This window comes from Ailuropoda melanoleuca, chromosome 11 (genome assembly GCF_002007445.2).
Source record: "Ailuropoda melanoleuca isolate Jingjing chromosome 11, ASM200744v2, whole genome shotgun sequence".
Lineage (NCBI taxonomy): Eukaryota > Metazoa > Chordata > Mammalia > Carnivora > Ursidae > Ailuropoda > Ailuropoda melanoleuca.
In genome coordinates this window covers 34,648,378-34,670,405 of record NC_048228.1, presented here as the reverse complement: position 1 = coordinate 34,670,405, position 22,028 = coordinate 34,648,378, and the positions used below count along the sequence as shown (strand labels likewise).

At 34.2% G+C, this 22,028-nt stretch overlaps 1 protein-coding gene across 7 annotated transcripts in view; it reads left to right on the top strand.

Moving 5' to 3' along the window:
- SMARCAD1 (SWI/SNF-related, matrix-associated actin-dependent regulator of chromatin, subfamily a, containing DEAD/H box 1) overlaps positions 1-19,897 on the top strand; it is a 74,973-nt gene extending 55,076 nt beyond the window's left edge. For all 7 annotated transcript variants that reach the window (XM_011219799.3, XM_019795337.2, XM_034671496.1 and 4 more), the window contains 14 exons: positions 1,515-1,605; positions 4,017-4,116; positions 4,791-4,850; positions 4,955-5,030; positions 6,160-6,295; positions 6,793-6,930; positions 8,624-8,719; positions 8,815-8,932; positions 9,143-9,264; positions 10,964-11,152; positions 11,776-11,894; positions 13,371-13,553; positions 14,740-14,849; positions 19,463-19,897. In XM_011219799.3, the coding sequence (XP_011218101.1) occupies positions 1,515-1,605; positions 4,017-4,116; positions 4,791-4,850; positions 4,955-5,030; positions 6,160-6,295; positions 6,793-6,930; positions 8,624-8,719; positions 8,815-8,932; positions 9,143-9,264; positions 10,964-11,152; positions 11,776-11,894; positions 13,371-13,553; positions 14,740-14,849; positions 19,463-19,524 (1,600 nt within the window). In that variant the 3' untranslated portion in view covers positions 19,525-19,897. The remainder of the gene's footprint in view (positions 1-1,514; positions 1,606-4,016; positions 4,117-4,790; positions 4,851-4,954; positions 5,031-6,159; positions 6,296-6,792; positions 6,931-8,623; positions 8,720-8,814; positions 8,933-9,142; positions 9,265-10,963; positions 11,153-11,775; positions 11,895-13,370; positions 13,554-14,739; positions 14,850-19,462) is intronic.
- Positions 19,898-22,028: the final 2,131 nt, after the last annotated feature.

Genomic DNA, 22,028 nt, shown 5'->3' with positions numbered 1-22,028 from the left:
TAATGCATATCAAGCCCATAGCATTGTGTCTGGAATAGAGTATATATTCCAATATTAGTATTTACTTTCACCATTATTGTAGAAAGAACTCATTTGGATCTGGAAGTTAAAATATCTGTGATAACATGTTTTATATTATTATTACTTTCATAGTGGCAGTAGAAATTATATTTGCCAAGAAGACAAGGATATTTTTAAAAAGGAGCTACAAATACTTCAGTAATACCGCTGATTTTTTTCCTACCAGCACTTTTAATTTTTTTTTTTAATGAGAAATGTTGTGCAGATTGCATACCTTACAGTTGAAGCATAGATTCTGATTTGAGATGGAAATTTTTTCTACCCCAGCTCGTTTACAAACCCTCTTCTAATTAAGGTATATTGATTTTAGGATTTGGCCCTTTAACTACTTTATTATGCCATAGCTATGTCCAGACCCCTTCCCAATCTGCAGTTAGGATGTATGTAATAGGAAATTAAGGGGACAGGATAAAAGCTGGAGAACAAGAGGCACATGGCCTTATCCTAGCTTTCCATCTTAATATGGGGTGTATGCTTACCTATTGAGTATGAGAATAAACTTCCGAATGAGATAGCCTTCCTCAGTTCAAATCTTAGCCTTCCATAAAACACTTTGTAGCTCTGCAGCCTCAGGCAAATTACTTAGTCTCAGGCTTTTCATCTGTTTAAAATGATGATAAAAGACAATCTTTATAGGATGTTAAAAGATTAAATGAGGTGGTGCTCGAAAATGATATTTGTGTGTCTGTATATATGTTTGGTAATAACTGCTATTAGTTTTTAACCACTTGAACTTTTAGGGTAAAAAATACTGTTTAGATCCATTATAACCTTCCATATTACCTTCCAAACAAGTTATCTCCAAATTACGTCTTTACAAATTAAATGAGATTTTGACACTGTCTTGCTACTTTCTACTCACTGATGCTCATTGATGTCTAGCAAATTTCCATTCATACATAGTTCAAACACAAATATACACATACATACACCTTCTAGAATTACACATTCCACTGATATTAGAGGTGATTGACATTTATTCAGTCATCCGAGCAAAGGCAAATTAAGCTTGTGTTGTCCTAATACTTGAAGTTCCTTAATGTGGTGAAATTCAAATCCATACATTACCGTTTTCTAGTAGAAATATTAGGTTAGTAATATGTTATCATAATTAATATTCTGATCCTTTATGGAATTAATTTGGTAGCATTACCTTATGACTGAATATGGAAATTTTTTTTTATAATTCTTATAGCCGGAAAAAAAAATCAATGCAAAATAAAATCTGAGAAAATTGAAAAAAAATGTATTGTGTTTTGGGCTAATTTTCTTAACAAAGTATCAATCGCTTGTATACATAAGGTAAAAGGTAAGACTAGACAAAGGTATTTCCGTTTTTGTATGTGCTATAAACTTAACAGTCACGTCAGAAAGCTAGTAGAGAAAACTGATAGAAGTACAAATCCGTAATATTTAATAACTCTCTTTACCAGTTTGTCACTCAAGCCCTATCAGAAGGTTGGTTTGAATTGGTTGGCATTGGTACATAAACATGGACTTAATGGCATTTTGGCAGATGAAATGGTAAGTAGAACTCTGTTTCTAGGATTTGTCATTAAAAGGCGTTCTTGCTGTCATTTAGAAAATAAAATTTTCCCTTGACGCCTGTAGTTTACTGCTCTCACTTCAGTATTTTAATACCCCAATCACCCCTTCTAATTTTCTGTTGCTGCTCTTAGCTCTGGCCTCCTCATTGCCCCCCAAAATGAAAATGGTCTTTCTTTCTGATTATAAAATTAATAAATATATGTTTTAAAAATTAGACTACATAAAAGTACAAAAAAAATCAAGATTACTCATATTCCTACCGTTTTGAAATAAGTATTATTTTGATGTATATCTTTTCAGATTATTTTCTCCTGCAGGTTTGTGTGTATGTACACATACATATATACATATGTGTAAAATACTGAGTGAGATTTTGTTATATGTGCTTTTCTATAGCTACCTTTAAAATTTATAGATAACCTATAAATCACACATTTATCAGCAAATTTTATGGATATGTATAAATCCACACATTTACCAGCAACATCATTTCATCCATTTTACTTTTTTTTTGTTAGCTGTCTCTGAGTTTGTTTTTTTCCCAGATCGCATTTGCTTGAAACTAAGCTTATAAGTTCATTACAGCGTAGGTCAGGTATTATCACATAGAAACTTGACCTTTACTCTATCCTAATGTCCTTCCTCCTTTAAAAAGCTTATTAAAAATTAGTCATGTTTAGTGGTGAAATTTTTGTTAAATACACATACATTACATTGTATGTTACATTATTAAAATAAAAATTAAATAGTGCTCTTTATTCTGTAGTTAGTCTAGTAGTCTTTTGTACTTTAAGACTACTCCCACACAAAAATCATACTATCGTCATAAGAGAGATGCTGTTTAGCTAATAGAAAGCTAAATAATATATGCATGATTTCAAAATAGTTATAGAATTAGATACAGAACATGACAGTTGTGGAAAGCTGGACTTGAGAATCAGATGTAGGTTTGGGGCCCCAATTTTGACTTTCATGGGCTAGTTCTTACCAAATGAGGTATAATATGTAAAACTTTTTTGACCTGTAAAGCACTGTATTTATAAGTTAGTGTCTTGCTTGGTCTGCTAGGACTTCCATAATAAAAGACCAAAGACTGGGTGGTTTAAACAACAGAAATTTATTTCTCACAGCAGTGGAGGCTTTAAGTCTAAGACCAAGGTGTTGGCTGGTTTGGTTTCTCCCGAGGCGCCTCTCTTTTATTTGCAGATGGCCACCTTCTCACCATGTCCTCACATGTCTTTTTCTCTGTGCACACACATCCCTCGTGTCTCTTTCTCTTATGATGGGGATTGAGTCCCCATCCTTGTGATCTCATTTAACCTTAATTACCTTCTTAAAGGCCCTGTCTCCAAATATAGTTGCATTGGAGGGTAGAACTTCAACACATGAATTGGGCAGTGAGGTCAGTTCAGTTCTTAACAGTTGGTAATGTTTAGCTCCTCCCCGGGAGCCTTTAAAAACAAAAAAACAAAACAGAAAAAAAAACCCTTCATTGATGTATAATTTACTTGTAGTAAAATGCACAAATGTTCAGCTTGGTGATTTTTTTTTTACATATGTGCACCTGTGTGACCACCCTCCCCAGATCAACACTTCCATTATCCCAGAAAGTTCCCTCATGCTCCTTTTCAGTCATTACCTCCACCACTATTTGGATACCTTATAACCATAGGTTATTTTTTTCAAATTTTGAACTTTATATAAATAGAGCCATATAGTATATACTGTTTGTTTCTGGTTCATTTGGTGCATGATGCGGTTACTGAGTTTCATCTGTTCTTATATGTATCAGTAGTTTGGTGTTTTACTGGCATGTGGTAGTCCCTAGTATAAATATGCTATGACTTCATCCATTCTCCCGTTGAAGGACATTGAAGTTATTTCCAGTGTTTGGCTATCATGATAAAACTACTGTCAGCATTCTTACTCAAGTCTCTTTGTGGACATGTGTTCTCATATCTCTTGAATATACTCTTAGAAGTGAAATTGGTGGGTAATAGGGCAGGCATATGTTCAAATCCAATTAGCCATTGGAACGTTGTTAATCTATCCAGTATGTATTAAATATTTGCTTTATATAAAACAATCACCAAAATTATGTCCTTTATATGCATTGCAGAGCTCTTCCATATTAATGTGTGTCCCATTTTTAACTAGCAGTTAGGATACATTCTGCTCATTAAACTTAAGTTATAGTTATCTTTTGGAGATTATGATCTGTTTTATCTGTCACTGAGAACTAAGAACATGGTAGAATTCTCATAGGGTTGCATTTTGGGGAATCAAAAGTAAATAAAACCAGAAATACTATTTTTCCTTTTGTGTTTTCCAGTATTTTTTATTTGTTTTTAAATTTCATATATTGTCTTTTAAACATTTAATTTTAGGGCCTAGGAAAAACTATTCAAGCCATTGCATTCCTGGCATACCTCTATCAGGAGGGTAATAAAGGTCCTCATTTGATCGTTGTTCCAGCATCAACTATAGGTTTGTAATACTGTGAACAACCATACTTGACTGTGTAGTGTTTATACAGGGAGAAGAAAAACTGTGTATGTGTGATTTCTTAGTTTGTGGAGGTGAATATTAATTCTGTGGTCTCCTTAGACTTTTTTCCCCCCTTTGTGTATGTATGTGTGTTTGATTATACTGGATGTCTTTTAAAAGAAAATATTTCAAATACAAGTCAGTTATTCAGCTTTTAAATTATTATGCCTCAAAGGACCATCGATAAGATCATTTTTGTAATACTTTTAAAAAATTATTTTAATGAAAAAAATTGTTTTAATGAGTAACCAAAAGAAACCAGTCCTTTTAAATTTCTAATTAAACATTTATTGAATCAAAGTATACAGTTCATTCCCACTTAAATTACTTGATTGACTGTAGACTAGAGTAAGTGAATGTATGTATGAATATAATCCAAAAAACTCTTTAAATTGAAGTTTAATCATCCTGTAAATATAATGGTTGGTCCTCTTCCTTTTGTTTTATGCCTCCTCAGAATTATTTTAAACATCAGGAATAAAATTGTGAAGGGTCTGTAATTTTTTAAAAATCTTGTATTATTTGGTAAAAGAAAAGTTTTTGGATAGAATTCATTTCACTGCATACACTTAACCTGTTTAGCAGATGCAAGTAATACCTCTCTTGTTTCCTAGACAACTGGTTAAGAGAAGTTAATTTATGGTGCCCCACTTTAAAGGTGCTCTGTTACTATGGTAAGAATGTCATTTTGCTTTAATTGGAAATTTCTTTAAAATCCTGACATACAGTAAAGTACATTAAGTATAATCAATATGTGTGTGTTGTTTTTAAATTGTAGGCTCTCAAGAAGAACGTAAACAGATCAGATACAACATCCATAGTAAATATGAAGAGTATAATGTAATTGTGACCACGTAAGTATCGAGAAAAAAATATTGGGGCGGAGATATTGTGTAACCCCTATATTTACAAAAAATATTTAAAGCATGTTAGTAGTAACATGAAGGAAAGGTCAGGCTAAGAACTATGCAACAAAAGTAATGAACGACTTATGTTGAGTATTCAGGCACTTTTTAGTTTTTTAGTAGTACAACAGGTGACTGATAGTGGTTGTAAAAAGGTTTTTGTCCATGTGATCAAAAACATAGTTTTATAGGACTCTTTCTGTTAAACTTCAAGTAAAAGTGAAGATATCCCACTAAAACGATTTGTAATATTTGTAACTTACAAATGTTAATTATTAATATTAATAATTAAGTATTAAATACAGTGGAGTCTCACTCTAAATGAAAAAACTGAATTAAAATAGAAGGATGGGAAAGAAAATTTTGAATAAGTTAGTCAATCCTTGGTAGTAACCGTTTAGCATAAATATGTAGCAGAGAACTTAATGCTGTCATGTTACCTTTTTAAATATGGATTATTTCAAGTTCATAGGTTATTTCAAGTTCATATTAAATCTGTCAGTATTTAGTTATTTCCATCTACTGACTTCTGTAGGAGGCCATGATTAAAAGAAGAATCCAAAATTCATCTTTCCTACATAAAATGGACTTCATTTTTATATATAGTATAGTACTGCTAGCTACTATTAACTGTTTTTTCATGAATGTACTCTACTAGTTTAATACAGTAGTATTATGTTCTTAACAAATGTCTTCATTTCATGTCCTTTTTTCCCCACTTTTGTTCTGAAAATACAACAATTTGTGAAGCAAAGTGTATAACGATTGCAGATAACGTGTAAAGTATACCCAAATTGGCTGCTTCTTAGTTGTGTAGAAGTTGTCTAATTTTGACATTAAAATTTTCTTTTACCCACACATTGCAGCTTTTATAACTTGGTTACATGTAGATAATTATTATATACAAGCGTATCAGTATTTATTTGAACACCAACAATGTCTAGTGGTATCTGTCAGGTACTGGATACTAGAAATGTATAAATAAAAATAATTGTAGAAAACGTTAAGTTTCACTATGGTGCAGGCTCTTAAAGGTATAACCTTAGAGAGGTTTTTGTTTTTGTTTTTTTTGTGACAGGTATAATTGTGCAATCAGCAGTTCTGATGATCGTAGTCTATTTCGACGGCTGAAACTTAATTACGCGATTTTTGATGAGGGCCATATGCTGAAGAATATGGGCTCCATCCGCTACCAGCACCTTATGACAATTAATGTAAGAGTATTTTGTGAATTTTTCCAGTTATAATGAAGTTATGTTTTAATGTATTTAGTATTTTATATCAGGGGTCAGCGAACTTTTTCTGTAAAGGTCCAGATAATAAATATTTCATGCCTTGTGGGCCTTCCTCTGCGACTTGTTCTTTGCTTTTGTTTTTGTTTTGTTTCGTTTTCTTTTATAACCTTTTAAAAGTATAAAAACCATTTTATTAGCTCATGAGCCTCAATTTACCAACCCCTGTTCTATGTGATAAACTTTATGAATATCAAATACAATCAAGTTACCTACTTATAAAATGAAACCATTAGTTTTACATATTTTACCTTAAAATACAATAGATGGTAATTTTTCTGAATTACTAGTCTTTCATCACAGAATGTTACATTATTAATAATGGTTTTAATTTTTTTTCTCTTTTACTGATGAGTATAGACAGGAAGGACTTGGCTCTTTAAAAAAAAAGAAAGCTAATCTAAATTTTACTTTCACAGGCAAATAACCGTTTGCTGCTCACAGGCACACCTGTACAGAATAATCTGTTGGAGCTCATGTCACTGTTGAATTTCGTTATGCCACACATGTTTAGTAGTAGCACCAGTGAAATACGAAGAATGTTTTCTTCTAAAACGGTAAGCATAAATTTATATTTTTTCCCAAATATGTTACTTTGTGTTTTATATAGGCCACTCTTCTGCCGTTTTTTCTTGTTTTCATAGTGTATACATGATATCAGTTAAGTTTAAGTAGTTGATATCCCTATACTTGCATGAATTGGGAAGTCTGCCAAAATACCATGGGAAATAAATTGGTGACTTCTGTAATTGATATCCAAAAGTCTTGGTTTTAATATCTTAATTTTCTGCAATGACAATTTTAAATTAGTGGAGTGTTCAGATATATAATATGTGGGGAAGGTTTGGTCATTGCATTTACCTTACTAAAATTTGGTAAATTAGTAGCATTTCTTTGTAGGTAAACTGTAGAACTGGGCAAAGGTAGACTATCCAGAAAATTCCTATACTGGGAAAAACGTTTCGAAATAAAAGTCCATAAATTAAAAAGTAACAATTTTTTTTAAAAAGTCATTTAAAAAATGATGGGATGGAGGGGTGAGGCATGCAGAGGGAGAGGGAGGATTTCAAGCAGACTCCTGGCTGAGCCCATGACCTGGAAGGCCACGACCTGGAGGCCACAACCTGAGTCAAAACCTAGAGACGGGCACTGAACCTACTATGCCATGCAGGCACCCCAGAGTAACAGTTTCTTACAGTTACACAAAGAAATTCTATATATAAGAGAATCTAGTTAATTTTCTCTGTGTTTCTTAGAAAAAGTAGAGTAGAGGGATGCCTGGGTGGCTCAGTTGGTTAAGTGCCTGACTCTTGATTTCAGCTCAGGGCACGATCTTGGGGTCATGAGATCAAGCCCCGTGTCAGGCTCCACACTCAGCATGGAGTCTGCTTGAGATTCTTTCTCTCCCTCTCCTTCTGCCCCTCCCCCCTGCTCGCGCATGTTCTCCCTCTTTCTCTCTCTGTCTCAATAAATTAAAGAAAGGAAAGGAAAGGAAATCTTTTAATAGAGAAAAAGTACAGTAATAGACTTCAGGAAGTCCTACTAAATTCTCCAGTACTGCAATGTTTATATAGATTCTTGACTCTCTTCCAAGTCACATATATTTTGCAGGAATTCTCTATGATATTCTTCCACTGCAAATTAAATGCCTTTTAAACTTTCACTAATGTATTCACTCCCACTTGATGGCCTAGTAGATTATAGAATATGGAGGACTTCCTCACATCTTAGAATAAAATTCCACTTCTTTAATTCTCCAGAATTAACAAGCCTTGACTAGGAACCATCCCTGTCTTTTAAAACACATGGTGTACATCACCTGCACTAGCTTTCTTTTGGGGTCATTTTTCTAGAAATAAATACAAGTTTTCTACCTGTTTCTCTTTCTCTTCCCCTTCTCATCTCCCCACCTTGTTACACACACACACACACACACACACACTTTCATGAGAGCTGTCTGGTAATTTAGTTATGACTCATGAGTTATGTCTTAAACTTCTGAACGCCCTCTTAGGACAGTTCAGTTTTATTAGCTCAGCAGAGTACATGAAACCTCAAAATACATATGGAGCTTGAAGAAGTAGGCTAATAGCCCAGAGTTGAAGTGTGAAAGTCCATCTAGAATGAAGTGCGTTTCTGTGGAAAATAACTCAGATTGTAGTGAGGATGATTTTCACGTTCTATAATATTGTTAACTGTGATCATTTAAGTGATTAATTTCTGAAAGGATGTGTTCTTTTTTTTACTTAGAAATCAGCAGATGAGCAAAGTATATATGAAAAGGAGAGAATAGCACACGCAAAACAAATTATAAAACCGTTTATTCTCAGAAGGGTAAAAGAAGAGGTAACTTATCTGCATACTTATTATGATGATTGTTTTTTAAAAATCTGTTTTCTTCTTTATTTGAATGATCTGCTTTAACTGTTTTCCTTTCTCAGGTTCTCAAGCAGCTACCCCCCAAGAAAGACCAAATTGAATTGTGTGCAATGTCAGAGAAACAGGAGCAGCTCTATTTGGGTCTTTTCAACAGATTGAAAAAATCTATCAATAACATGGGTATAATCTGATTTTTACAGTTGCATGTGAAAAATAATCCTGTAATGGGCTACACGTAGTTTAGTCATGTTATAGTGGGATTTGCTCGTTTTAAAAAGTTAGTTAAAATTTGAAGAGACAATTTTAAGCTTTTTGTTTGCATTGAGATATATTTCAGCAGACAGCTGTCAACTTAGGTTTTGTTTTTAATGTGTGTTCTTTGGATCACAGAAAAAAACACAGAAATGTGCAATGTCATGATGCAATTGAGGAAAATGGCCAATCATCCTTTATTACATCGCCAATATTACACAGCTGAAAAGCTCAAGGAAATGTCTCAGCTTATGCTAAAGGTAAGGATTTCATATTATGTTAACACTAACCTTTATTAACACTATGAAACATGGAGTTAAATTATTAGGCTAGCTAAAGATCAGTTGAGCCTAATGAGCATATTAATCCGTTAACCCCATATTTAAGAAAAGTATTTTTAAGACAAAGTTCAAGATAATTGAGGGGGTAACATAAGGGCCGAGAGGATGGACGGTCTGTATTAGGAGTCAGCAAACTATGGCCTTAGGGCCAAATATGGCAGTGGTTATTTTTGTAATAAAGTTTTATTTTAACACAGCCAAGTCTTTCTGTTTCTGTTTTTTGTGACTGCTTTCTCAATACAGACATACCTTGGAGATACTGAAGATTTGTCTCCAGACCACTGCAGGGGAGTCAAATGAATTTTTTTGTTTCCCTGTGCATATGAAAGTTACATTTATACTGTACTGTAGTCGATCAGTGTGCAATAGCATTATGTCTAAAAAAGTATACATACCTAAATTAAAAAATACTTTGTTGTTAAAAAAAAAATGCTACTGTCATCTGAGCTTTCAGCAAGTTATAACCACTGATCACCACAGCAAATACAATAGTAATGAAAAAATTTGAAATATTTTGAGATTTACCAGAGACACAAAATGAGCAATATTGTTGGAAAAATGGCACCAATCGACTAGGTCAATACAGGGTTGTCACAAACCTTCAATTTGTAAAAAGCACATTATCTGTGAAACCCTTACACAAAAAAAGTGAAGCAAGGTATGCCTGTACAAGGGCAGAGTTGAGGAGTTGCAAAATAGATCATTATTTAGGTAGGCCTACAGAGCCTACTACCTAAGATATTTACTATCTGGCCCTTTACAGAAAGTTTGCCAACTCCTGATTGAGACTACCATAATGTACTTCTTTATTTTACCAAAAAGATACCTCAGATTTTATGTCCAGGGCAGTGAGTTGTTTTCTCCATTTGTTTTCTTCGTTTTTTTATTATATTTTGTCTATAGTTTATTATTAATCTTTATTTTTGTCTCATTTTCCCTTAGCACCCACCCACAGTTTTCCTTTATATATCTTTGTGTTAAAAACAACTGTTTGCGGGCGCCTGGGTGGCTCAGTCATTAAGCGTCTGCCTTCGGCTCAGGGTGTGATCCCAGAGTCCTGCAATCGAGCCCCACATCAGGCTCCTCTGCTGGGAGCCTGCTTCTTCCTCTCCCACTCCCCCTGCTTGTGTTCCCTGTCTCGCTGTCAAATAAATAAATAAAATCTTTAAAAAAGCAACTATTTGCTTTTTTAAAATGTTTTTATATTATTTTAAATTTATTATGAAAAATTTTAAGCATGTGTAAGTAGAGAGAATTGTATAATGAAATCTTCTTCCCATGTAACCCTCACCCATTTTTTTTTATACAGTTATTATCTAGAGTGACACTACTTTTGTTTCATCTAGACCACTCCCCAGGATTATTGTGAACCGAATTCTAGACATTACTTCATCTCTAAATATTTCAGGATATTGTCTCTAAAACAATAATAAGGCTTTTCCCCCTTTATTGTACCTAAAATAATGAATATTATTTTCCTTTGTTAAATTGTACCATGTAACATGTGCTGTTTAGCTACTTAATATTTTATCAGATGTGAACAGTTTTATTCGAGTGTGGTGGTCATATTATAAATTATCTTCATTTTGAAGTGCGTATGGTTCTGTTTTGTTTTAAGGAACCTACACATTGTGAGGCTAACCCTGACTTGATCTTTGAAGATATGGAAGTTATGACAGACTTTGAATTACATGTACTTTGTAAACAGTATCGACATATTAATAACTTCCAATTAGACATGGACTTGATTTTAGATTCTGGAAAATTCCGAGTTTTAGGATGCATCTTGTCTGAGTTGAAACAGAAGGTAATAAAGAGGAATGCTACTCTTCTTGTATTTTTCCAATTAGTTAAACTTCTTCAAAATCATTCTGGCATGATTTGACTTTCTTAAAGTTTTAGCCTATGTCTACTATACATGTTTCTAGAAATTAATTCTTTGAGCATTTAGGGGATATATTTCGGGATATGTTTTCTTGATTACTTCTCTTCTGTTGAGTCTGAGAAAGAAAAACAGAAGTTAGTAGAATACATCTGTATTGATGCTTTTAAAAAATAATCTTACGTGGCATTATTTCATGAGTGACAATCTATATGATTGCCTAAAAATTAGTATTTTGAGGATACCATGTTATTTAAGTACTACTACCATTTACATGTGAAACAACTTAAATTTATAAGATCATAATCCAAATAGTACTTTTGTACTATTGTTTTCATGAACTGTCCTTGAAAATCAAAACTGAGAATTAAATTTTAGGTGTGAAGTTCAGAAGTTATGGTAGTTTATTTATATATAAGCTTGTTGTATCTATAACAAGAAATTCACCTTTGCTGTGATCACTTGATTTTTATTAAAAAAGCAGTTGATCATTAGATACTTATAATTTGATTTTTCCACCTATCTAATCCATGTATGTATTTTCACAGGGTGATAGAGTTGTATTATTTAGCCAATTTACCATGATGCTGGATATTTTAGAGGTTCTCTTAAAACATCATCAGCATAGGTACCTCAGATTAGATGGGAAGACTCAGATTTCTGAAAGGTTAGTATACTTCACTTTAGTTTCAGAAAATCTCCACCTCAGCTTCAAATAAGAGTAAATGTTGGAATTGTAAATGTGTGTAAAGCATTTGATTGAATTGTATTACTTTTGAGTCTTCTGTGTGGTTATTTCAAATCAGTGTCCTAAGATAAAATTTTCTAAGTTTTTGATGTGAATTGCACAGAAATCTATCTCAATATCTAATCAGAATGTTTTCCTCTTTAAGATTCATTGAGACCCTTGAAGCACCTTACCTTTAAACCAAGATTGTTTAAAAAACAAAGACAAAGATTATTTTAAAATCTTGGGCTTTTCATATTTTAAGAGTAATGGAATAAGTTCGGTTTTTTTATTTTTTTAATTCTCAAAGATTAAAAGATTGTCTTAAAAAAAAGGAATACCTTTTCTAGTGTGTTTAAACAGCATTTTATTTTTTGGTTTATTTTTTTATCAGCTAGAATGAATTTTTTTTTCCTGCATTAAGGATGGAAGTCATGCTAAAAGAGAGAATACACTATTCTAGTTTGATCTTGAGATCTTTAGTTCATCTGGTATCAAGAGCAGCCACTAATAGACTTCTCAGAAGGCTAAAGATTTAAAAGCCATATGCAAAATTTAGATAAGCCAGAAGTCATGAAACGAAGGAGAAAATAACCTTGGAGGGGGCTCAGGTGTTTAGAACAGCGGAAAGCAGTAGTTCTCACCAGGTCTCCCCCAGAGACACTTGTTAATGTCAGGAAACATTTCTGGTTGTCACAACTAGAAAAAGAAAGGAGTCGTTCCTGGCATCTAGTGGGTGGGAGCCAGGACTGCTGCTGACAACCCTACCGGGAACAGGACAGCCCCACAACAGAATGGTCAGGCCCAAAATGTCAAAAATGCCAGGGTTGAGAAATCCTGGTGTCAGGAAGCTTCCAGTGAGGTGCCAAGCAAGTCCATCCTTGTGTAAATACACCACCCACAGAGACATCTGTATCCATTAAGGAGGAAAATAATGCCTCACTTGGTGAGGTACATTTCAAACAGACTGTACATTTCAAACAGAGGAAAACAATGGAACCAGTGAGTCAACAAAGTCACTGAGCAACTACTAGACATCTAGCCTACCCAGGGAACTGTCAGGGGAAGGTCTCCACCCTGGAGGCAAGATAGCCAGAGAAAATTATAATATATCATAGCTGTCTTTTGGTGACCACTTACCTCTGAGGCACTGTTCTAAACACAATTTATTTACTCCTGGCGACCCTTTTAGCATTACTCAGACCTGAAACTTGAATTAAATTAGTAGAAAGAGAAATGGTATAGAAAAGAAGGTGAATTAGGAAGGTCTTTCAGTAAAGTAACTGCAGGAAAGGTAACTTTATTGCCAAGAGCATGTATTTACATCTTCAAGGTTTTTTTCCATGTAGCGTGATTGTTTTCAGTTTTAGTTACATACATTTTAGTGAAATTTAGCCTAATATATTTATCTTATAGGATTCACCTAATTGACGAGTTTAATACCGATATGGATATCTTTGTGTTTCTGCTGTCAACAAAAGCTGGTGGCCTAGGAATAAACCTCACTTCAGCGAATGTTGTTATACTCCATGATATTGACTGTAACCCATACAATGACAAACAAGCAGAAGACAGATGCCATAGAGTAGGCCAGACTAAGTAAGTGTTTTGAGTTGAAATTTATTTTTAACCAAATGCCAGTCTAATTTGTACAGAATAGTAGGATATAGTCTGTCAGTGTCTTCCATCAGTTTTTGTGTTTTTAGCAAAGCATGGCTGCTGATATATTTTATACCAGCAGTGTTGAATATGAACTTCACTATGTGACCTATTCATTTTTCTAGTAGTTAAAGCAAAATAACCTCCCACCTCACCCCAATTAGTCCTGCAGCTGATGAAAACAAAATATTACCAATGGTTCAACCCCATTGAAAAATATTATTGTTAGGGGCGCCTGGGTGGCGCAGTCGTTAAGCGTCTGCCTTTGGCTCAGGGCGTGATCCCGGTGTTCTGGGATGGAGCCCCACATCAGGCTCCTCCGCTGGGAGCCTGCTTCTTCCTCTCCCACTCCCCCTGCTTGTGTTCCCTCTCTTGCTGGCTGTCTCTGTCAAATAAAATAAAAAATCTAAAAAAAAAAAAAAAAGTCTTGTTAGACCACTTAAGAGCCAGATAGACAGTAATATGTATATTATTGCTACCCTACTGTCCTATAGGAAATACATTATTTGAGTTGTAGATATTTTAGGTGAAGGTTCATTTTGACATTTGACCTTAAAGAGGTGCCAATACCTATAATTCCACTGTATTTGCAGATGTAAGTAGTGAATAATCAGTGTTTTCTGTGTGGAGTGTGTTACTGTATTTCCAAAAGATACAAATTCATTTATGAACCACATATTTATCTGTGACTATTATGGGATTAAAACTTGCTGTGTAATCTTTGTACTTCACTACACTTTCTTACTTTTTATACTGAGTTATTTAGTGGAACCTGACAAAGCATGTTCCTTTTTAATTTTTTTTTTTAATTTTTGTTTTTGTTTAACATGTTCCTTTTTTAAAATGAATACCTATCTGAACCCAGACTGTTTGTTGTAATAAGTTTTATAAGTAATTTTTGGAGTACAGATATCTTGGATTAATAAGAAAGGTCCTTTAAAAGTTACATGCTCAGAAAACATCAATCCCAAGTTTGAATAAAAGGGGAATTTAAGGTTATGGATATATTTGTTACACAATATTCAAGTTATTCTTATTGAACTCTAAGATGTTTTATATAGCTTGTATGTATCCAAATAGTTTTATATTAAGTAACCAATGGATGTATCTTCTATTTTCTTTATAGAGAAGTACTAGTTATAAAATTAATAAGCCAGGGGACAATTGAAGAATCCATGCTAAAAATTAACCAACAGAAATTGAAACTAGAACAAGATATGACCACAGTCGATGAAGGTAAGTTGTTTGTAAGCAGAAACATCAATATTTATTTATTTGAAAAGGCATCAAATTGGCAGTAGCAAGGAATTAACAAAAATGGCCCGAATCCTTAACTGGCATTCAGTACAGGAAAAGCATGCTCATTTCAAAAGTACTACAGTAACTAAGATTATTTTGCCAGAATTGATACAAACACTTGATTTTGGATAATTCTGTCTCTTTTATACTTTATCTCTTGACACCAAAACATCCCCCAAATAAAACTAGATCTATAATTTTATTCAAAATTTTATAATTTACTTACTACATAAGTAACATAAATGAATCCAAAGAATTAAAATATGTGGTATAATATTAATTTCTTAAGAACTGTAACATTTACATTTTCATTTTGACCAGCAAATACTGCACTAGAGTGCAATAAAATGCATTTTTTCCCCTCAAAAATTTAGTAATTTCAGATTGAAGTTGGTTGGGTACTAGAAAGAACCCTCTAAGAGAATCTTCTTGAAAAGAATAATTTTTAAATTAAGTTTTCTATTTTTGAAAAGATAATACATTCACATAGTTCAAGATTCAAAAGATGCAAAAAGCAAACAAAGGCCTCCTCACCCTGTCGTCCAGTTTCCCCCTAAAAGTGACATATTGACTTTTATTAGCATGTGACCACTTATTTTATGCAGATAGAAGTATATGTATTCTTTTCCCCTTTTACACAACTTAGCATGCAGTCTTTTACATCTTTCTTTTCTTATTTAATGTTAAATTTAATTGGACACAAGCTTTTTTATCATTATTCTAATAAGTAAGGATATTCCTAATGTTGATCATGGTTCATTTCAATTCAGCAAACTTCCATTGAGTATTTACTAGGTCCCAGTATTTTGCCGGGCACTCTGTACTATAAAGAGTTCAGTGTATTTTAATCTGTCTTTGAGAACAGAGAGAAAGAGAGAGGGATGTATGGTGAAATTAGTAGGTGTCCTTCCTATATAGTGTTTATTTCAGGGTGCTTCAGGTTGGGGAGGCAGGCATTGAAGAACGTTTGAGTAGAAGCAACTGTGATGATTGTAACTTAAACAATTACTAGGCTTTGTGTGGAGGTGGCAACTTGCCAATTTCAGATTAGCTAGCAAAAGCAATAGAAGGCAGATTCCACAGCACATTTTTTCCTGACTGTTTTGTTAGGGCATCTTTTCAAATTTCGTAGAATACCTGTTCTCCTTTAGCACTGTTGCCACCTACCCAGATACGTAGATTTTATTCTAACAGTAAGTCTTTAAATAGAACCATCATAGTTAATTGGGGTTTCAGCAGTTTGATTGTTGGACTCCCCACTGTCTTTAACTACACAGGCTGTTTCTCATGGGCTAGTTCATTTCCCCAGGAACATATTCACCAATCTTTTCTGAAATGTGGGAGATAGAGTATAAACCTACTGACACATTATTAGAGCTAAGGAGAAGCAGGGAAGGAGGGAGGGCTGTTGTCATATTTATAGAGATAATTTTCCTGTTCCAGTATAGTTTCACTGTCTTCTACCATGCCCATATTCAGCATTCCTCTGATTCAGACTTTCCAAAGAATAAACCTTCATTTGTGTATCTGGGGTAAATGGCTGGCTCTGTTGGGCAGGCCTTAGATGTTCTACTCTTCAATCTGTTTTAGCTCTGTGTATTCCCCATCTTTTGGGAGCCATGTATTACCTCTGTGTCTGGAGTTGGGGCGGGGGGTGGGGTAGTTAGATTCTGAGTATGAAGTAACCTTCTTGCATTTTCTACCTGTGCTCACTTAAGTTTTTGCTCTATCTATTCTGCTAAAGTCAGCTTCCATTCTTCCATTTGCTTTTCATCTTCCAAAATTTGTTGACAGCTTTCTCTTCACCGTTGTCTTTTTCTTTTGTTCTTTCTCTTTTGTATAGTGCCCCTGATTTCTTTTTCCATGGCATTTTAATGGTATTTCAGATGAGACCAGTGTATATCCAGTCATGTCTAGTCATAATTCACGTAAATTATTTGTACTTATATGAATTTGTTTTGTTTAAATTTTACCTGTTATTTTCATATCAAGTATCTGTTAAAATAGCAACTTATTTCAGCTATGCTTTTAGGCTGTTACCTTTAAAGCGTTTAGTTATAAAGAATCGTTCCCCCATTTATTACTCTTTCTTTCTGTAGGAAATTTTCCTCTGTCTTGTTAAAGCTATTTGTATCAGTTTTTTCAGTATGTGTTGTATTTGGTAGGCTAAGAATACACTAATGCCTTTATTCTCTTAACTGTAATGATTTTGGTGTTTGCTTCTGGTTTTATTTAAGTAACTGGACACTGACCTAATGAGAGTACATGTACCCTTTTCGTCTCTCTCAGTGAGGTTCTTTTCCACTGTAAACAAAAAGTATATTTGGAATTGAGTGTGTCTGTGCTTTATGTTAACAATCTGTATGCCTCTGTTTCCAAGACACTATGAAAGATAAGGACCGTGATTCCTCTCAGAAATGCTTGTCAGATTTTTGTGTTTCTAGAGCTTGCTTTATTCGTTCTAAAAGTGCAGTCCCTGGACCAACAGCAACAACATCACCTGGGAAATTGCCTTGAGATGCAAATTCCCAAGCCCAGCTCCATTCCTACTCAGTCAGAAATTGGGAATGGAATTCAGTAATCTGATTGGTGTTCTGATACATGCTAAAGTCAGAGAACCACTGCTTTAGGATAAGAATTATGGTTTGGGGGTGTGTGATTTTTCTTTAATCTCTTAATGTCATTATATTAATAGATTTTCTACCTTTTAAAACTCTAATATGGAAATTTTCATGCAAAGATGTTGAAAGCATAGTATAAATGAATTTAGCAGTTGTAAACATTTTGCTTCATCTTTTTTTCCTCACGAACCATTTCAGTCAGTTGTAGACATGACTTGTCATTCTGAATATCTTAGCATTCCCTCTAAGTTGCCACAATACTATTACATCCAAGAAAATTAACAGCAATTTCCAAATATTATCATGTTTTCCCAATTATCCCCTAATGTCTTTTATAGCTTTAAAAAAAAAATCCAGAGTTCACACCTTGCATTTTTTTGCACCATATCTTTAGTATCTTCAGACTTAGAAGAGTCTCCTCACCCCTTTTCCTTCTTTCCACCCCTCCCTCCATTCCCAGAATACTGAGTCTTGTCCAGTTTTGTTGTCTTGTACTTTTGGATTCTTGTCTTACTGTCTCTGGAGCTGTCTGATTATTTAGTTGGGTCAGTTAATTTAGGACAAGTTTCAGGTTAGATTTCATGGGCTAAGTCTGTGGATGAGCTTCAAGGCAAGGGTGTCAGTGAACTTGAGAGTTTATGGAATTGTTTGTGTTTCTGTGCATATGTTTTTTTACTGAAAGAAGAGTAGATAAAAGTACTCATAATTTTAGATTATAACTGGGGTGTGTATGTGTGACAGAAAAGTGATTAGTTTGGCTGCATTTTAGCCACAGAGAATTTATAAAATTATCCATTGCTTTGAATGTACAAATATTTATGAATTGTCAACTATGCCATTGTCACTATAAACTAATAAAGCAGTTCATCTTTAAACATTTTAAGTGGTTAATTGACACAGGATGTTTTCCTGCTTTAGAAAATCCTGGGGGCACCTGGGTGCCTCAGTCAGTTGAGCGTCTGGCTCTTGGTTTCAGCTCAGGTTATGATCTCATGGGGTCCTGGGATTGAGCCCCGTGTCGGGCTCCATGCTCAGTGAGGAGTCTGCTTGAGATTCTCTTTCTCTGTCTCCCCCTCCCCCCACTCGGGAGCACATGCTGTCTCTTTCTCTCACATAAATAAATCTTAAAAAAAAAAATCCTGAATGCTTCCTGCGTAAGTGTCTAGATACTGGAGTCTCATTTAATTGAAATATGGGGCAAACATTGGGAAAAGGTTATTTACAGTGGGCACTTGAATCTTCAACTGGTGTGCCATATTCATAATTTTGTTTAGGTATGCCATGTGAGTCTAAGTTAGCGATTGTATCTTTGGATTGAAAGTAAGGGTGTAGATGCCTGAATTGTTTGGTTGGCTTTGTTTTCACTATTCAGTTTGTTACAGAAATGTTTTTATTGAGTAAACCTGAGTAGTAAATACTGTGCGCTATATGAATAGAATGTGATCCAAATTAATACGTGCCTATCTTTATATACCTGTATTTATGTTAACTCAGAAACCTAGCCTCTAGATTACTGTGCTGGTAATATGAATATGAGCACAGAGGAAATAGCCCTAAATATATGTAGGGATTTGCAAAGGTTGTGTTGTGTTGTTTTGTTTTAGATTGATTGATTGATTTTAGAGAGAACATTCACAGTGGGGAGGGGCAACAGGAGAGGGAGAGAGAAACTTAAGCAGATTCCGAGCTGAATGCGGAGCGCCTCACAGGGTTCAGTCTCAAGACCCTGAGATCTGGACCTGAGCCAGAACCCAGAGTCAGGTGCTTAACTGAATGTGCCACCCGGGCATCCCTTGCGAAGGTCTTAACAAGGAACGATACTGTAGCAAACTGGGCCTTGAAAGATGATTAGGAATTCACCAAAATTAGAGAAAATATATTTCATCAAATATTTTTATTAAACTTTCAATGCCCCTTTCTGATCTGCAGGTGACGAAGGGAGTATGCCAGCAGATATAGCCACATTACTAAAAACGTCAATGGGCCTGTGAAATTAAGAATTGTGAATTCCTAATTGATGAGGAAATATCAACTTGGTGCACTCAAGGACATTTACATTATGATGACCATGGGGTTTATGAACATTTATACCTTTTTATAATTTCCATATTACATTTCTCATAGTATGGACAACTTTTTGCCACTAACTGAATTCTCCAGATGCTCACATGTGAAATTTCAAAAAAAAAAAAAAAAAAAAAGCCACAAATATGTAGTCCTGAAGATGTTGAATAATCATTTTACAAAACAGTTTTCTGAATGGGGATTAGTTGGTGATTGTTTGTAACAAATATGCTAATGCTTTAGAAATGTCAGTATTTTTGTAATTATTTCTACCTCCAAATATATATATATTGTCTTTCACTGGATGATGTGTGTAGATTTTTACATGTGCCTTATTTGACAATGCTTATGTCTTGTTTTTCCTTGTCTCATTTGAAGTTCTTTTTTGGTTAGTTTTAAGGATGCAGCTGTATAGATGATATAGCTTTCATTTTATTGCTATTTGAAGCAGATGTTCACCACTGTCAACAAGAACTCAACCTGAATTTAAAGGTGGCATTCCATTTACTAACACCCCCAGGTCCTTCCAAATACTTCTGTTAAAAAAAAAAATTTGTTTGGCTAGGCACTAAGTTGTTTTCCAGTGAATAGTAACGAAGAAGCCCTTCTCTTGCTCCACGGATTAATTCCTTCTGTTCATTTCCCCACTGCACTAATTGTGCTTATTACTCTGCCTCTTCCTGTGCATGTTTTCATTGATTTCCCTCTCCTGGCTTTTGCTTCTCTTGAAACTGTTGCCCAGTCACTTCTGCTCCAGTTCTCTTTACTCTCTGAATAGTAGTTTATTCCTGCCATGTCACCACGTATCAGCGAAATGTGGGTAACATTTGTCTAGCCTGGCAGGACAGATTAACAGGCTGTTTCACTTCAAAGCAGACTGAATGTGACTTCATATTAAGGCAGCGTTAGGTACTGCATGGAAATAGGTCATTAACTTTAAACACTTCTCAAAATATAATTTATCAGTTTCCAGAATTTCCAGTACAGGACCTCCTGAAGAGAGAGCCATTGTTCAATTCCAATTCAGTGTGGGTGACAAAGTGAAATTTAGAAGAAGTAAAGTTGTCTATTTGATATTTACTCTTTATTAAATCTTTCTTTACATTTTTGCCTGTCAGTCTATCTTGCTGTTTTTATTATACATCAGTTTCTTTGTATAACTTGTGAGTTTCATGTGTTTTGTTTTTATTATGTAAATATCATTATAAATAAACTTATTTATAAATCACAGACTTGTTAATTTTGGAGATTGTACTTTCAGGGCATCCTGATAAAGATGCTAAGGTCATATAATCCTCTGGAGTTAGAAGAGTAATGAAGCTCTCAAGGCAATCTTCAGATAGTATAGACTTTGAAAACTCATGATTCAGGAGATTTACCCAATCTTGAAGATATATTGAATATAATCGATATATTTTAGTATAATGGGGCTAGAAGCAGTCTGCAGATATTATTACTACCTCCTCCTACATCGCAGGACCCAAATCACTTAGATGGCTGGAAATACTACCTTTCAAAATCTCATAATGGATTTCTTATAACTTTTCTGTGGTAATGTGTCTTCAGTGATAGGCTGTTTCTTTTGTTGTTATTAGTCCATATTATCTTTAATGAGATGTAGTTGGGTTCTCCCTGTAATGCTCTATTATGTCTTGGGCTTAATAAAAATATTTGTGATCTTAAGTTGTATTTTCACACCCTTTTTAATCGTTCTCCCTTTACCCTTAAAAATATAATGTTGAGCACAAATGAGATCATTTGTGCCTAATATTATCTGTTTCTCAATAAAGAGGAATTTATTACTTAGGATATATTCCCATTAGTCTTTTCCCTGGACTGATGTTCATGTGAACATCATAACCCATTACTAGTAGTAAAGATTATGTGAAGCCATGGGTGGAATATCATCTTGACCGACTGAAGCAACTTTTATTTTTTTAATGCAGTTTATAAGGAGTAAAAGATTATACCTTATGTTTCATAACTGTATTCCTGATCCCATAGACTTGTAACTTTACACCAACAGATATTTATATTGCAACACTACTATTGTTTATAACTGTTGGTGTTACTTGTAGAGTTAGACAGGAATATTAAGAGATTTTGGTTTCCATTTGTGTGACCCTAAGCAAGACACTTAAATGTCCATAAAATTAAGGAACTAATTCTTTTAATTCTTCCCAAAATGTGTGTTTTCTGATTATAATCTGCAACTCTCATTCATTCGTATTCACTCACACTTGTTCACTTAGCAAGGAGCCATTTATTTTGGGTACAGGATGGGATAATGGAACGTGTTTTCCCTTCAGTGAAAAAAGATGGCCTAAAGGTTAATGATGATGCTATGATTGAAATGAAATATTTCGTTATGAAACCTGTGGTTGCATTTTATATTTGAATTACGATTTGTATAAACAAGTGGAACTGATGT